At 35.7% G+C, this 18695-nt stretch overlaps 1 protein-coding gene across 13 annotated transcripts in view; it reads right to left on the bottom strand.

The window, feature by feature from the left end:
- Window positions 1-842: 842 nt before the first annotated feature.
- Window positions 843-18695, bottom strand: part of STXBP5 (syntaxin binding protein 5) — a 107490-nt gene continuing 89637 nt past the window's right edge. For all 13 annotated transcript variants that reach the window (XM_032102145.1, XM_032102147.1, XM_032102150.1 and 10 more), the window contains 6 exons: window positions 15031-15270; window positions 13230-13599; window positions 10551-10716; window positions 9692-9803; window positions 7328-7548; window positions 843-6635 (listed from right to left, as the gene is read on the bottom strand). In XM_032102145.1, the coding sequence (XP_031958036.1) occupies window positions 6594-6635; window positions 7328-7548; window positions 9692-9803; window positions 10551-10716; window positions 13230-13599; window positions 15031-15270 (1151 nt within the window). In that variant the 3' untranslated portion in view covers window positions 843-6593. The remainder of the gene's footprint in view (window positions 6636-7327; window positions 7549-9691; window positions 9804-10550; window positions 10717-13229; window positions 13600-15030; window positions 15271-18695) is intronic.

Genomic DNA, 18695 nt, shown 5'->3' with positions numbered 1-18695 from the left:
AACAATTTTTTCTTTCCAATGCATTATCCTTTTTATAACTCCATGCACTGCACAGCTTCCAGTTCATTATGTGTAACCATCAGATATTAAAGAAAAAACAAGAAGTCTGGAACTAGCAGACCTTTCCCACAGATGAAACTGCATTCTCACATACTAAAACAAGCAGCAGTGAAATATTTTGCTATTTGACATCATGAGATTCCAAAAATTTCCCCTATGTACAGCAATTTCACATCTCAGATTTACTGCCCAAGCCTCTCTTCGGATTCATTATTTCCAAATCATTGAGAATACGTTTACAAAGGCGGGTTGTTTGTGTTTCCCTCTCTCCCCAACAGCAAAAGACAGCAAATTTAATAAGACTGCAAGCTAGAAACTGGTCTGTGGCAAAACTGAGCCTCAACCCAAGAAAATAATACATCTGTTGTACTGTAAACATGGCAAAGAAAAAAAAATACCAGTTTCATCTCTTCTCCCCATACACACGGGATTCTTAATTTAATAAACCCTGACAAAATGCAGCTACAGAAAATACTTTGCTTTACTGAGTCTGTATAATGAATGACCTTAACTTTTCTGGTAGCTTAAAAAGATAACACGACTTCACATTGTCACCATCAGTACACACATTTCAGAATGTTTTTAGACATGCCTGGGGGCATCACTGCTGATGAACAATTTCATACCTCTTGGGGTCCTTCAGGGCTACTCCCCATCAGCCTGGCTGCCAATGCTTCCAGCACAAACTGCTCTGCTCGTTACAAAGCACAACTCACACCTTCCTGCTGCTCCAGCCAGCAGGAAAACAACTGGTCAGGCAGAAAAAGAGTAAGCTACACTCATTTCAGGAGAGATTTGAATAGTTTATTTTGCCCAATCAAGAGCCCTTCAGCATAATGACACATTCATATACACATATATGAACATTTTTTTCTGAAACATTAATGTATAATACATTTTAAATTTAAAATACCAGCTGCACAGGTATTTTTATTTACAAAAATATTCCATACTTAATTTTTTAACTTCATTATGATGACATAATTCAGTCCAACTACATGTAAATAAAATAACTCTATGCAATCTAACATAGTTGAGTTCGTAACAGTACAGTTTGCAGTTCATATGAAACTATATTTGTAGACAGATGGATTTGCAACCCTACCTAAAAATGCATATTCCAGTAATCATCCTCAGAAGAGCTAGTGGGGCTCAGCAAGACTTAACTGAAGAATAAGTTGCAATGAACAGAAGGGAAAAAGAAAACACACATGTACACACTAACATATACAGAAACGAGAACTGCTACACATCAAGCATGCTTACCCAGGAGTGGGCAATGTTAGAAAAATTTACGGATGTATTTTTTTTTCCCCCCATGGTGCTGGTACAATGAAACAGCAGCATAACTAGAAAGCAGCATGTTTTCCTAGTTCTAACCACTACAGATAGCAGAGCTCAGGTCTAAAATAACACAGTACTGCTTATTTACAATTCTGTTTTAAAAGGGAATATTTAAAACATGTTCCCACCCCTCTCCCTTTCCATCACCTATTACTGAATGGTAGTGGTAATCCACATACAACTCCTTACATGTTTTCAACTGAAACAGTTTAACTTCTAGTTCTTTGCCTTGTAATATGGAACTTAGGTACTAACAAAAGGAAACACAAGTGTCAAAGTAACCTACAGCGGTAGGTTAAACATTAGCACATGGAAATACTAAAAGAAATACTGATTGACATCTTTCATTTGATTGTTTGGTGTTTCTGCCTCATTCCCCTTCTTCCTTTTTTTTCCACTTTTTAAAAATGAATGCCCACATCTTTAAGTCTAAACTTCGTAAGGTGTAAAAGAACCCAGAAACAGTACACTCATCAGACTTGAAACAGTAATAAGGTACCAGTAATAAGGATATATAGCACATCTTCATAATGGGCTTAAGAAGAAGAAATTGGCCCAGGTTAGCTTTTCAATGAAAACTGAAGTAAAATTGATTTAACTGATTCACCTACACTACACCTTCGCCCCCCCCCCCCCCCGTTTCTGTTCACTTCCACCCCTCAAACATCATTAATTTCAGTCTAGAGAGTATTTGAAGACTTTGTGGTAGTAGCAAAGTTATCAACATCCCCCCAAAAAGATTCACATGAATTATCCAGGAAATTGGCTGGCATGAGGGAAGATTCAACTGACAAGTTGCCCTTCTACTTGGACAGGGAAGCAAGGCACTGCAGCCCTTCACTCCCGCACCAGGCTCTGTCTGTGGTCAGTGCCCACCCAGACATGTTAAACCACGAGGAGAAAGCAGAGGGCACTTCGGCCAAGGAATCTTAAGTTTTCCAACACATGTTTCGGATACAAAAAAGCAACAAAACAAACCCACATAAAACCCAACCCTGATTTACATGTAAAGATCTGATGTATAATCAAAATACACATATTACTCAAAGAAAATGTTTATTGGACAAACCTCACTTCAGTTTTGGAGAATTTTAAAAGTCCAAGAAATAGCTGAAAAAAGTCTTTCGTGTGTACCAGAAAAAAAACCAAACCATAGAAAACTAGTCAGCCATGGACTGCAGCTATTGAGAAAACTTTTATATTAGGCTAGTTCCCTATCTACTTGCTCCATACTTGGAGAATTGTTTAAGAATGTTCATAAAGGGAGGTAAAAATAACTGACTATTTTCTGCAAAGCAAAATGGGGTATTTGTTTTCATTGCTTAGTAATTGTATCATCTCGATATGAGATATGAATGTATTCATAAGCTTAAAACAACTTCTATGGATAATATACATACTTTAAGTACTTTGACTTAAAACTTGAACGTAAGTCTTTTTAAAATTAAAGGTAGAAGTGTACATATAAAAATTATTTAAAACTAAAAGTATATTCTTAAGCAGTATGTATAAATATAACAGATTTCTTTTGTATTATCTAGTAACAAATGTGAAAGTGTTGCAGTAATTTATAAACTGAATGCTGACACAGAATACGTGCCTTTCATTAGATTCTATATTGTATATACATATTTTGCTAAGAAAACACACATTCTAAATCAATCACGTAATTAGCAAAGGTGCCTGAAAGTAATCTGTTCTAAAGTCTTTATTGAACATGTGTGTTTATATATACAAATAATGAACCTGAACTGCACAAATGCAGAAACGAAATTAAGGAATAAAATACCATGATTGAATTAAAGTGCAGGAAAAATTCAAGTTTAAAAGTTCAGGTAAGATCAGTGCCATTAATTAAGCAAAAAAGGAAAAAAGGAAAAAAAAAAAAAGGAAACAAAAAACCAACAAAAAAAACCAAACAAAAATTCCCCTCCAAAAAAAAACCAAAGCCCAAACCAAAACACCACCAAAAAAACCAACCAAACAAAAAAACATAGAAAGGAAAATAAAAGGAAAACTAAAAGGAAAAAAAAGAAAATGAACTTGCTTCCAAAAATCCTCCTTTGGATTTAGCTTTCCAATATCACCTGCCATGCAAGTACCACCTCAGGCACAAAAACTTTGCATAAAGACAGACAAGGAACACAGCTATATATTACTATACTTTATAACTGACTGTTTGCTGAAGAACAAATCACTGGAGATGCCTGTGGTGTAACACTTTCAGACTGATTTGGAATACACACATATTTACACATACCAGGATTCAAAAGTTACGATTTGGCAGGACTAAGGTGAAGAAAAGCTTCTTCAGTTTACAGTTCCTAATGAGACACACTACATATAAACAGATAGGTAGCAGCAGGTAGTTTCTTACTTTCATTAAAAAAAAAAGTAATAGCTCAATTGTATTTTATAGTTTTCCAGACACTCTAAAAAATTTCACACAACTAAAATGCTAGTGAAAAAACCAGGGGTGCTTCCCCGCAAGGATTTCCATATACTTTGTTGTACAAAAGGTGCACCACCAATAGCACAATAAGATGCAATGATGTGTGTGTGATCACCTTCCTTCCACTGGGAAGGAAAAAGTAACATTTTAGACTAAAATTGTACATAGCCCCTTTTATTGACCAAGAACCATTTGTGTGTTTATCTCATGAGCAATCAAATCATTAGCCTTCATATCTAGAAGCATGCCCTGAAAATAAGCAACAGAAGAGATTCAACTACGATAGATTCTGCAACACCAAATAAGCCACTACTCGTCTGGTACTGGCAGATGGTCTCTCATTGCCTCTTATTATTTTGCTTGCTGGTGGTTGTCAAATGTGTCTTGATGAGAAAGTTAAGTACGCTTTCTTTTCGAGCCAAGGTCATCTTTCACTGAATGATACCATAATTTGTTGAAGAATACTTTTACAATCCTCTCCCCCAGAACCTGACCAGATTAATTTCCCAGGATTCTGTTGCCCTGAAATGTAGTTTTATCTTCACCAGGTCAAATCATGAGTCATCTCAATTTATAAATGTGAGATAAGGAAGGGGACAAGTGTCAGCTAGGGCGGGTTTTTTTGGATGAGGTATGCGTAATGGTTTATCTAGTTTTCTTCTACCTGGATGTCTAACAAAATGGTGTTAAATATGCATTAATTAGACAGTAAAAATAAATTAACATGCAGAGGCAAATATTGCATGACAAACTGAGTTAAGTAACTCAAATAGACATTGCCTCAGTAGTTACAGGACAGAGCCATGAAGAAATCATAATACTGCTGTTCGAATTGTCACATTCTCATTCGTTAAGGACTTTGAACAGTGGGCATAGTAGGGCATGCCATCGTACTGACAACACAATTCAATTGTCTTTTTTAATTAAATGTTGCTATACATAAAGTGAGAAAATTTATCAGTTTGTGCTACAAAGTCCAAGCATATTTGCCTCTCATTTGAAAAGTGATTTAAGAACCATTAAGTAACTTCAATATTTTGCATCCTTGAGGTGTTTTGTAAGGTTGCCTTGTCTGTGTACCTGCAACATCACTTCACAATAAAAATAAAACTAAGGTTTTGCTTTGGGAACATTCAGAAAGTTTGTGAAAAAAGTACACAAAAAGCAATGCTTGGAGAAGCAAACCTAAGTGAATAATTTCAGACAATGTAGACCTATCAGCTTCTAAGTACTCCCTTTTATAAAACAAAACCAGTCAGTAACTATTCCTAGTTTGAGGAAAAAGGTCTAAAGGAATTTCTGAAATGCAAGCATTTATTTTAAGGAATACTCTCTTCTAAAAAGAGCCCTGGTCATTCGCACTGATATAGCTTTTGTGCAGTAGCCATTAACAAGTTAGCTCAGCTGTATTATTTACCTCACTCAAACTGAACATTATTTCAGCAATTCCTAAAGGTTTTGTGCACACTTTGCCACTGCTTACACTGAAAGCACTGCTTTAGAGACTAAATCCAAACTTTAGGACAACTGTCTTTAGTGCTGGGTGGGGCTGAGACAGGTACTTGTAAAATAGCTCTCTACTAGCAGAACTTAGAGATTTGCTAAACAACATACTGACAATTATTAAGTATTAGATGCTTGCTTGTCATTATTCATGCATCAGCACCTCCATGGTGTGTAAAACTTTGAAAACCTGAGTCCAAGGTTATCTGATTTCATAGTAAAGGACTAAAAGGGCATCTAGAACTTAAGTTTTGAGCAAAACTATCTCAGCTATTTTAATTAATGGCTGTAAAGATACATTCTGTTAAACATTTATAAAAACTCACAGCATGAATGGAACCCACAGCCAATTCTAAATGTTATACAACCTGAACCAGTAACCATTTTTAGCCAAAAATAATATTTAACTGAACAGAAGTTGAAGAATTCTTACCACAAGGAAGATGTTACCACATTTCACATTGCACGGCCATAACACAAATGAAAACTCCCAGCATGACACATTCCAGTCATATTATTCACTTGACTTTTTTAATGCAAAAATTACGTATTTTGTTTTGCACGTCACAGAATATGATGTGAATACAAGAATACTAGATCAGGGGTCCAAGAAAAGACTATGCACAGGTCAACTATGTATACAATTTTCAATAAGAAATCTTCCAAGCTTCCAGCTTTTCAAATGAAAGAAGTGACAGTAAACTTCAACTCTTCTTCAACAATAATGGTAAATACAGCGAGTCCTAGAGAAGGTAATTGTAAGTCAGCTACTGTCCAGCAAGACAAACCAACTTGATTCCAGCTCTTGGACCTCTGATTTATTGCCTCTCCTTACAGGAGGGTATAACACTGCCAGCAATTACAATAGCACAAAAACTTTTGGCATATGAAATATTAACACAGGATTGACCCTGCATTGCCCCTGCCCATCTCACCACGATTTCCCTTTACTCTCTTTTCCACATGTTCCAGTTACCTTCTCTGTTCCAACTTTATGCCAACCAACAGCTAAGAAACACTCAAGTTTGGTTCTTTTTTGCGTGTGTGTTTCTTAGCTATAAAGCTCCTCAGTTAAAGCCATGACTGAGGTAAAACAGTGTGTCATTTGTGCTAGGAAACAACAGTATCCGATGGTGAATACTTCTTTAAATTTCAGTGGTCCTGCCAAAATTAATGAAAAAACAAGATTTTTTTCATCAGGACAAAATTAAACAGATGTAATTGATGAGAGTCATCAGAATTGGTACCACTTCTTGTCTTTGTACTTCAACATCATCTAGAAAAACAAAAAGCAATTTCTAATTACTGTTCCTGTAATGTACCAAAATGTACAATGACGCAAACAAATTATATACTTACAAAGCAGCATGAGAAAGAAGGATTTTAGCAAGGCTTCTCAAAGTTGCAACAACAACATTGCTGAACACTGAGAGTTTAGCATGATGAATTTTCTGATGTTAGCATCATTGCCAGTGATCTAGCCTCAGAAAATGACATTTTTGGGAGAATGGGGAGGTTTCACAGGAGTTTAGGGTGTGGAAAGAAATCGGCATGAAAATGGATGAGAACAGCCATTCTATGGTAGTTACCGAGGAAAGAAACCAACTCGCATTCACGGGGTTTGCATACACCAGGATCTTTCTTAAGGACAGCAGGAATCTGACATAAAGCATTACTCTTCTTATTAATTCAGTGACAATAGGTAATTTTTTCAGTTATGAGAACTGAGTTGCACATTTAGAAGCTTACATGCCACTCCAGCAGACTGCATGCTCTAGACGAATGTGCCATGAGACAAAAGCTAGTACTTAATTGTTGAGAGTAACAAGTGATATGTGAAAGGGAAGTATCCTTTATCAATCATAGTGCATGCCCTTTAGATGCACCTCTAACATGCCTTTGCAGAACTCAGTCACTTGCAAAACTTGCATTTGACAATCAGTTTAATGTTCAGTTTGACATACTCACCTCATGAGCATGTTTTGAGAAAGAATCAGCACTGTAAAGCATAGCTGCAGTTTTTTCTTCCAGTTCTCCCAGTTTCTGTCCTCTTTCATCCAGTGCCAACCGGGCTCGTGCCAGTTCACCAACTACACCGGATGCTGCTCCTTTGACACCTTCAATACCCCCAGGTCCTGGAATATGCTGGGCAAGACTCCTTGATGCCTTCCCAGATGCTGATTCTCCAACTGGAGGCATTTGCAAAAAGTAGCAAATACAGAATAGTAAGTTTTTCTATCTCTATTACATAAGTATCACTGAAAGTAGTTTATAGAGAGGTGTAACTTGTTTGATTGGAGACTAAACACCTAATTGTAGGTATGACTATGAGCAACACTCACTACTCTACATTAGTAGATATTACTACGTTAAAACTGAGATATTCAAACATATTTTCAAGTTTCCAGGCAGGTTATAAAACTGTAACCTCTTCACAGCTCAAGTATGAAACTAAAATTCTCATGTTCATCAACAGAATTGTTAAAAAACGACTTCACCAGCACAATATAGCTTATTTCACATGGAATGCGTTTTGACTTCAACAGACAAAGCAGAATAATTTTGATAATACAAGCTGTGGTTAGTTCTGGAAGTGCTTTGCTGGTACATAGGCTAGCCAGCATGATTCCACCAGCACAAGTTCCCTTTGATGGAAGTTCAATTTTACATGCAGACACCTGTAGGTTAGATGTCTATGCTATCATTATTGTAAAAACTTTGCAAAAAAAAAAAGAAAAAGTAATGTAGAAAGACAGTACGGATGTAAGAATAAATCAGTACAAATGGTCAGCTGAACAGCTCCAGACCTCAGTGATGGCATTGGCTACACCAACTTTGCTCATAAGCCACCCATTTCAATCTAGACACTTGATGTGCCAATCTCATACAGAACTGTATACACTACAGAAATTTGATTATTTGTTTTAAACAATAAACTATGGTTTAAATATTTTCTTTTTTCTACCTCTAGGAAAAAAATTATGAACTTGTTAAATATGTTTGATGCAGTATTTAAAGACATCTGGTTCAATTTTATGCTTCTATTAAGAATGATTTACATTTAAATTAAGTATTGTAAATATCTTACTGTGAATTCCCACAATAAGAAAGAGAAATCCTTTCATTTATTAGAGATTCTGCTGTGACCTTCATGGTAAATATGGCTACTTTAAAGACATGCTCAGATGTCTTTTGAATTGTCATTGAACTCACTTTCAGGCTACAATTCATTAGGCATTTTTTCTTCCATTCAGTACTATTTTCCTTCTAAAGATCCAAGCCAAAACTCAATGGTGGAAACTTGAAATAATATAAAGGGATAGCTTCTAAAGTTACAAGGTATTTTTCCCCTGTCCCAGTCATATTAAACTATAATTCGTGCACATAAATTTCTCTACTGGAATACTTGACCAACCTTCCACAGTATTACATATACATATATATACACACATATAAACACCCACAAAAGAAATCTTTAACATGGAAAGTGACCTCTAAATATCTGATATTTGCTCAAAATGTACAGGCTCAAGTAATAGAGTCTAATTTAATTTTCATTGTGCAGAGATCAAAAGAACCAACTTAAAAGAAAAGACTGGCAGGGCACCTTGTCAATTTTGACAGATACATTTCATGTTAATAAGAAAATGGTTCTTAAAAATAAGCTTGCGTAATATGGTGTTGCATCTAGCAAATATCCGAATAAATAAATGGAAGCTATTTTCCTTAAATATATTAAAGTGCTGAATGCCACCACAGGAAAGAAAAAAGTTGCAATCAAAAAAAAAATGAAAGATAAAGCAATGAAAATTTTGCCAAATCTGAATTTTACTGTTCTATAAACAGGACTGAATTGAAATATCATAGAGTTCTGTCCTTGCTGTCATTCCTGAGGCAGCTCTGCACAAGTAAAACAAGGAAAGTCTGGCAAATAACTGAAGTAGAGTGAAGTTTTAATTTTCTCACTGTCCAGAATAGCATTGTCCAAAAGCAGTCCCTTTCAGTCCCTTTATCAGCATAAATAGAATCATGGTCAGTACTACATGCTTCATAAAGATTAATTCAAATAAGATTAGAAAACAAGAAATGGGACAACTAATCTACTGCTGAATAAATGGGATAAAAGAACCTATGAAAAAAAACACACCAAGCTTTTCTGATCTTGTTGGTGAGGTGCACAACACAAAATCTATGAAAAAGTATTCGTCATTCCCTATTTTATTTTCCTCTTCACAAAGGTAATGTTCTATTAATACAGGTAATACATTTATCAAGGATCACTGGCTTCCTTGGGTAGAAATACCAGAAAAATAACAATTAATAATAACTTACAGAGCTCTTCTCTGTCAAGTGACTGTGCCCCACCTCCGAACAGGCCTTTAAAAAACCCCCTGTTTGGTGCTTCTGGTGTTTCTACAGGAGTGAAGAGCTCACCCAACATTTCCTTTGCAATGAAAGAGAGACATAACAAGGCATAAATTATTAATAAGAATGGAATGTTCTTTCACTTTCAGGATTTATTTAATGGATTTGAATTTCAAAATAAATATGCTTTAATGGGCATCTGTCTTTGCAAGGTGATGTAGGAAATAGAAAAATAAAAACGTATTAAGAAATTTGTCCAAACCATCTGAAGCAGATGGTTGCAAGCTTAGGGCTCATGGAATTCAGAAGCAAAGAAATGCAGTCAAGTAAAGCTTATTTGCCCCTCAACAACCTGGGCAAGACTCCCGACTTTGTCCTATTGAAACTGTATCTACAAATACTTACATCCATGTAGCAATACGAAAGTAGAGCCTGCAACTCTGCTAGTTCATTATTCTATGCAACTACCAAACTGAAGCATGACTGAGATTTTTTCAAGCTGTTAATATCCCTGAAATGTAATAGCTTCCTTCAAATATCCTGAATTAGCATTCCCTACTTGTGTCAGCACACACCTCCCCCAGCGTCAATTGATCAAGTGAATTTTAACTGCATGTTAAAGGAGGAAAATTCCTGTTGATCAAAATGAAATTAAGTAAGAAACTGATTCAGCTACAATAGCATGGATGAAGTGATTCATCTGGAATCAGACTCTACAGTGAAGGAAAACAAAAGGGGAAAAAAAAAAATCAAAGCGCAAAAGTCAGAGTACTCAGCTCAGAATGTATCTAAGAAAAAAGTGATTTTTTTAAAAAAAGCTAATTACCTGAAGATTTTCACATGTTTCTTGGCTGTAGGTGAGCCTCTGTATTTCAGTTGGTGAGACAAGATAGAGTGCTTGTCCATTATTGGTGAAGCAGAATGTTCTGGCTATCCGCATATTGGTGAGTGGCAGGTAATATACATCTAACAGTGGCCTTAAACTTGGCAAACTTAAGGAAAAGAATTTAAAAACGCATTAAATAGAGCAGAAATGTCTATTATCGATCAAATGGCTCATTTTTAAACTGCAATACATATTTTTTCTCTTCACCATTTGACAAGTACCACAAACAGGTGTAATTTAATGACATTACAGAACCTCAAAACATGAGATTTTTCAAAGTAGCACCTCAAAAATTAAACATCTGCATCGCAGACACATTTAAAAGCATTTTTTTAAATGACAGTCTGAGCATGCTAATCAAAAATTTGCTATAATGAATTAGGCATTACTTAATAATTACCAAGGTATTTTGATAAGTATCTACAAAGAGTTTACAATTAAACACCCTCTCTCTTCCCTCAGGTCAATAATTTCTCCTTGACTAAAAATACAAGTCTACAAGATTTCTCCTCAAGAACATTTAGAAATATAACACGGGTGTACTGTCAAAGCAAAGCAGAATTCAGTAGCCTCAAACAATCTTATTAAGTCCCCCTTTTTTTTCTGACAAGATATTTAAGAGGAAGTCCTCTTAGAGCAAAGTTTGCTTACCTTGTATTTTCTGATTCTGTACATGTAACTGCAGAACTTACTGCATCAATCTACTGAAGAACAGACAGCACACCTGGGCTATAACAATGTTCCTCTACCAAACATTCCTCTCCCTCAATGTAATAATAAATACAAGTAAGAAGAGACAAAACACCTAATTTCTCGACAAATAGTACCCAAAATAAACCACTGTCTCAACCATCCCCTGTGAAGTTCTCGTAAAAAAATCTACAGAAGTTGTTAGCTGCAAATGTCCCAATAATACAATAAACAGCTTCTCCTGCAGACACCATCTGCATAAGGTTATTATTTCTAGACACTGAAAAAGCAGTAAAGGGGCAAAGTGAAGTTAAAACCAAAGAAAGATGTAGTAACCACAACAGTGTCAGGTTGCCTTGTTTTGTTTTTTCTTTTTCTTTTTTTGAAGGATGCTGAGATTGCCTTTGGAGGCAAGTTTTAAAAGTGAGAAATAAAAAGCAATATTCTCTTCTAAGCGTATCACCCAGATAGGACACCTCTGCCACGCATGTATCTAAAATAAGAATATTCCTAAGATAGAGTCAGTAACAGGGAAGTGTTTTGCTTCAGATCAATGGAAGCATAAAACATTTTTACAGCTTCAAAACACAAAAATATTAGATCAGATAGGACAACCGTGACATCCATGAGAGCATTTTCATAATTTCTGGTACAGATTTGTTTGTTACTAAATCCTATCTGAGTTTTTATCAGTAGCTAAGTTTTGGCCATCTTGGGTATGATACAGTGCTCTGAAAACTTTACACAAACTGCACATAAGGTCCACTCCCCAGCAGCAATTCATGCTTACAAAATGGAGCTCATCACTGGAGTCCAAGTTCCCCACACAAGTTAACAATTCAGCATTTGTAATTTAGCTCATATGGAGAGTTCATTAGAAAACAACATGAATCCTGAAGACAGGATTTGTTTCAATATATGGTATCCGAACATTACTAAGTTTAGTTTTAATTAGGAAAAACGATACTGTTTGCCCTGCAAGGTGAGCAGCATTTTATAGACATGTTTAGAATACATAAAGCATGGGATAGACATCAATGGAGCTACAGGCTTACAGACTACAATTAAAAAACAAGATTTGATAGTATCAGTTTTAGTTTTACTCCTAACAACTTCCTAAAGAAATATTTTTTACAGAATTTTCCAAGCTGAAAGCTTCTTTTGGCAACCTTAAAAATAATCTTTTAGGAACTTTACTGGCATAATGTTATAGGGCCATGTTCCACATTCATCTTATCATTAGGCCACATCTAAACTGCAGGTGCAAGGGTGTAAGTATATACACACTGCTGTTCAGAATAAAATAGCACTTAGAAACATTTAAGATAAAGGACATGAAAATTACATAGGTGACCTGTAAGTATATTTAAACACTACTACTACTCTACTACTACTACAACACATGTTTAAACTCATAACTTAAACCTCTTACTTTAGATGACTTATTACTACGCAACTGCTAGCAGTTAATCTTGCCTTCATAGCCTGAGTTTAAGGCCTTTAACAAACAAGCAAGATACACAACAAAATATTAAGATTGAGCCATGAGTGTGATGCAAACAGCTGCACAAAAAATAGATAGAGTCTGGTCAGGTACAAGCTAAAGGTCTGACTTAAGGCAGTTTTCTCCATCAGGAAGTAAATACAACTTTTAGAAAACCTTCAACTCATGGACCTGTATCACCTATTTGGAACTATGTGTTGAATCAGTGTAGCTTAAGCTAAAGTGGTAAACTTTTTCATGTGTTAAAGGCATAACTAATAGGTATGTGCTATCAAAATTATTCAGGCTCAAGTGCTGGAGAATTATCAACCCTGATTGAATGCAATTTTTTTTAAAATTCATCATCCTATGGAAAAGGAACCTTTCTATGCAGCAGAAGACTATTTCTTCTTTTTATATTTAAGTTACCATCAAACAGGTCTTACCTAAAAGTCATAATATGTCCATTGGCACAGAAACATGCAAGGCAGATACTGTTACTCAATGACACTATGTCTCCACGAAGAACAAAAGAAGTCTCTGTTATATTTTGCTTATAAATACAGTTCTGGGATGGCAGTGAGATAACTTTTGCTTGCTTTTCTGAACATATCACTGCATATTGGTTTTCACTGATTTCCTGAGAGGAAGAAGGGGACACTGAGACAGGTCGTCGCTTTTTCGCTTTTTCTTTTTCATCTTTATCTTCAGGAACATTGTGTTCTCTCCAGGGTTCATGTGCTGGTGGGACCAAAGATCCTGTGGTGTCCAGAAAAGCCATTCTCAAGATTGCCCCTTTTAGCCTCAGGATGGTTCCTAGGAAAGAGTAGTTGAGCACATTTCTAAAACAGTTCTCCTAAATTGCTTTTCAAGCTACAAATTATTCCTTTAAGAAGCTAGCAGAATGAAAAGAAAACAAGAATTTCAGTTTGCCTCTGTAGCAAAATGGGTGTACGAAAATCTTTGGGCATTTATCTAAAAACCAATGAAGCACAAATGTAATCAAGAAAATGTTAGACCAGTTTCCAAGAGTTAAGTGAATACTCTTCCATTAACTTCAAGGGAAATGAATACATTTATTAAGAGAGCCAGGCTGGCATACACATCTGTATTTAAGTTCAGTGTCACAAATGCAACTCACTTCTCTCCTGATGAGTACACAGTATGCTTGACATCAACAATAAATGTTATTAGTCTAAGGTGAGCCCCACTTTTTCCTTTAATTGGTTCAGAAACAAGCATGTGTGGTGTTTTTATTTCTCCCCTGCAGTTCACACTTGAATCCACTTCTCTAGCTTGAAATGAGAGAGAAAAGTTTTCCCTCCTTACTGCTGATATCACTGTCTCTGTAGGCCAGAATTTAAGCTAATAGATTTTATTTTACTTTATTCACACATAAGTAACAACATGAACATTTGCTAAGTACAAAATATAAAGCAGTATCTTTTAAGGATTATGCTGCAGATGCAGTGATGAAACCCACTGCCTAGCCTGAAGCATTGCCTTTATGACCAAATGTTACCAAATCTGAACACTGCTATCAGTACCTTACTCGATGGGCACAAATCACATATATGGTCTAGATGTCTGCTCCTAATCATTCCTACAAACAATTAGCATTGCAATTTGTATGTTTGATACATCTGTGTAGCAAAATGGACTAGAGCAGCATGTTCTGCATGAGACAGTGGTAGCAGGAAAGCTAAATCTATGTGCAACAGTATATCCAATAAACCATTAATACATAATTACAACAAAATCAGTTGCTGTGCATCAGAAAAACAAGATACAAGACCTTTCATAGCAATCCAAAGGAATATTTTATCACTAATATTTCACACTAGTTGTTCAATTTACAGCCTTAGTTTGCACTCCCTTTTCTTGCTGCAGGAAAACTGATTGATTCTTACCCCATGACTAAAACACAGTAATAAACTGAGCATTTGATACTATTCATCTCTTCTGCTATCTCTGTTTAACAACTGCAAACATTGTTTTCTCAGCAAGTATACACTAAAGTTGTATTTTTATATTTTAGGAGATTGTACTTTTCACTTTTCCAACTTGAGAAACTCTGGTAATAAAGTAATTACTCTAGATTGTTAAACTTAGCAGCTAAATCAATGGTATATATATTTTTAATTAATCAATAATTAAAAAGAAAACCTGTAACAGTTTCTCAAAAAATGTGAAGAAGTACAACAATACTTTATCAAAGCATACTTTAGCCATCTGCTTTGTACATACCACTAGGAGAAACAATTACTGGCTGAAGAAGTCTTTGCTCTCCTCCTGGGGGTAAGTTCAGTACAATGACAAGCACTGTACCCAGCGTGGTCCCAACCCACAGGCACGGGGAAGGCGATGTATCAGCCTTTCTTGTGAAAGTCTCACAAAAATGAAGAGCTGAAATTGCCTCGCGTGACTCTTTATCAATGCTAGTTACACTAGAACTCCGGGATCGACTGAAAGAGTTGTCTTTGACATCTGAAAATAAACCAGTATTAATTTAAAAGAATGGCAAATTGCAGGGATTAAGAGAATTTAATTAATTTTTTGTTCTTTAGCATCAACTGTATACTAACTATAATGCTATTGATTTTTCCATCCCTATCCTTCCTTAGTCATATTTCCTTATGCCTGAATTTCCAGCTGTTTCTTGAGCAAAGCACCCAATCTTTGTTGCAGAGGGTGCCATTAGGTAATTACCATGAACAATTTTTAGGCATACTTCTGTGTTCTAGGGCCAGAGAATAATAGTGGCACTCCTTTAAAATAGTTGAATTACAAACCTCTCTGCCAATTAGTTCATTGATCAGATGAAAAAATATTAGCTCCCATGGGACACAGTTAACTAATCTTAGGAAGATAAAACTATTTTACGTTAGAACTGCAGTGACATCCACACAGCATGATAGCATGGAACCTGTAATGACTCACAATATGATTCCACTTTAGGAAACTGTGTGCAGGAGATCTAACAGCCTATTTACACACCCCTCCAAACTTTCAGTAAGAGAAACAACAAATGCTATCAAATGCCACCTGGTGCTGCTATACAAAGCTGAAGATCTCCACTTTGAATGCTGCAGCACAGTGTCAGTAATAGCATTAAAGCCTTTCAGGACGTCTTGCTCACGGCTTAGCAAACGAATTCTAATGTTAACAAAAGTAAATGTGCTGTTCCACTCTTGCTGTATGCAATCTCTAGGTATGGCAATACCTAATTCAGCACACCCTGAATTTATCTGTGCATTCACAAAAAATTAATGCTATACCTTCTTAATTCATAATTGCAAAGTTTTAGCACAAGACAGCCCTCACCAGCAAAGGTTTGTGCAATTTATACTATGCTTTTTAAAAAAATAACTCAAAAAATCTTTTGAGTAGGATATAGATGCAACTGACATATTTAAAGCAGGATTAAGACCTAAAGAACATCATTTAACCATGTACTATTTGGAAGTATTACCATGTTAGTTTCATTAAATTGTTGAAAAACTTTCTACGAAGAATATCTAACATGCATTTGGAAAGCATACATACTAGATTTCAACTGACTAAATACACACATCTACTTAACACAAACAGTGCATCTTCTCAAGAGGTAATTGCCTCATTCCAACAAGGATAGAAAAAAACATTGTCCTGTTGAATTTTAGCTGTCAAATATAAAACATGGATTATAGAAACTAACTCGATCACTCAGATGTTGACATACTAAGTTTTCACATTAAAAACAATAAATCCAGTGTAAAACAATGAAAACAATAATTTGTTTTTATAAGTCTTCTAATGACCACCACCTCTTATGATGCTTGTTTTTTTCAGGCTTGAGAAACCATTAGTAATTTAATGTTTTTTTCCAACTTTAACATGGATTAATCAGTCTGAATATAATCAATCGTACAGTAACTGCAATAGGCATAGTTTTAAATGTGCATTTGTGAGTTCTAGCTGGTTGATTTGAAGAGCATGTGTACAAATTCCAGAAGCACTGGGATGGACAGGAAAAAAACCAATAAAAACTAACTTGTCAAACAATATGGGCATTTTTGAGAGTGGAGAATCCATTCAGAAGAGAGAATGAAGGGTTAAAAGTTTAACTGCTTTAGTGCATCCTATTTATCCTGAAGTCAAGGAAGAAGTTTGTAAATGGATTAGATTCAGATGAAGAGGAAGGAACAGCAGCGTGATGAATCACTACACATCATCAGAAGGATGGAAAGATGAGGCTCTTTTGAGTAAGTAAAGCAAGGAATAGCACCTAGTGGCAGTAGTATCAATCACTGGATTAGAACATTGAAAAGCAATGGTATAACGCAGACAAGGGTATGTTCAAGATAACTTCTGTTTTAGAAAGTGGAGAATAAATACAGAAACACATACTTTAGATTTTATCTGTTCAGAAAGGAAAAGGAGCAGGTTAAAGATCTAAAGACAGTAAACTAATTTGAAAGAGCAAGATCATGGAAGAGTAGGTTTCAAGAAGCCATGGAAAGAAATGAGAGAAAATGATAATGAATTTATGGAGAAAGGCATTTCAGTTGTCTCCTACAGCCAGAGTAAATATGGCCACTAAAGTGACAAAAATACAAGCAAGCCAACACTGAAGAACACTATGCAAAAGCTATACCGCTACAAGAAAAGACAGAAGCAAAATTTAAAAAAAAAATATAATTGCTTAAGAAAGTTATTTACAGACCTGAAAACCTAGAATAATTTTACACAGAAATGATGTTTCTAAGCACAGATATTAACACACACGCAAAGTCAAAACCAGTCAAAGGCTACTACAATTCACAAAGTACAGACTATTTTATGAGTATATCAGAAACGATGTGACAAAAAACCCTTCCACTATTTCAGTAGACGGAACAGCAAATATTAAGTGATGTAGAAAACACTGTAACTCCTTCAAGATTGGAAAGTGCTGAAAAAAATTCAGCATTCACTTTTCACCAGTCTTCATTAGAAAAAAGTAACACTTCCCAGAACTTACTGCCACCAAAGAACTGTGAGTAAAACAGCAGAATTACAATCAATTACAGTATAAATGTGTTCCAGTTTGCCAAGTATGAAATTCACCCTATACCAAAATTATTCCTAAACCATTAGTAAATGTAGTGTGGAACACCAGAAAGATATTGAAAAGAGTTGTCAAATTCTTCTGCTCTTTTGTGCCAACATAGACACACTTAAATCGCTCTAGTTCCGGATACTAAGTTTACAAAGATGAGGAAAAATTCCAATTCCAGAGGAGATTAACAGAAGCCACTCTAGGTTTAGATACCATAACCTAAAGAAGAAGGAACTGAATTCTGTAAAGAAAAAAATCCGCAAAAATGAAATTAGAGATACGATGACAGATTTCAACAGCATAAATAATGATTAACAAAGATAGGAAGTACATGTTATCCCTGTTTATCGTGGAAAGGACAAGAAAAAGTTAACATGGAAGCAAGGAAGTTTGATTAAATAACAGGAAATCTGTCTAATTGGACTACACAACAGTGAAACTTTATCTGGTATATTTCTAAAAACTTATTTATTGGAGGCTCATGAATAGATCAGGAGGTTAAATTGTCAAAACATCTGTATCCCTGCCAAAGGATCCTTGCCAATCCTTGGATTAAAGACTCTCCGAGGGGTGCTTCCAACTTTGCATTTCTCTGAGAGGGGCAAGCTGTAATTGTAAACCAGGATGGTCCAGCTCAGTTTCAGAATATCCTAGTGCCACGGACTTCTCCCTTGTCGACAGCAGCAGCACCTGGTAAACACAGTGCTACAGCTGCCAGTCTGATCCCGTCTGTCTTCTGCTGGGCTTGTGGTAACAATTCTGTTGCAGAAAGAGGAGCATGCTGTGGCAGGCAGAAGGCAGCTGCATTTACTGCTGTAGGTCTACAGTTGTC

The sequence above is a fragment of the Corvus moneduloides genome, chromosome 3, assembly GCF_009650955.1.
Source record: "Corvus moneduloides isolate bCorMon1 chromosome 3, bCorMon1.pri, whole genome shotgun sequence".
NCBI lineage: Eukaryota > Metazoa > Chordata > Aves > Passeriformes > Corvidae > Corvus > Corvus moneduloides.
This window is presented reverse-complemented; position numbering and strand designations above follow the sequence as displayed.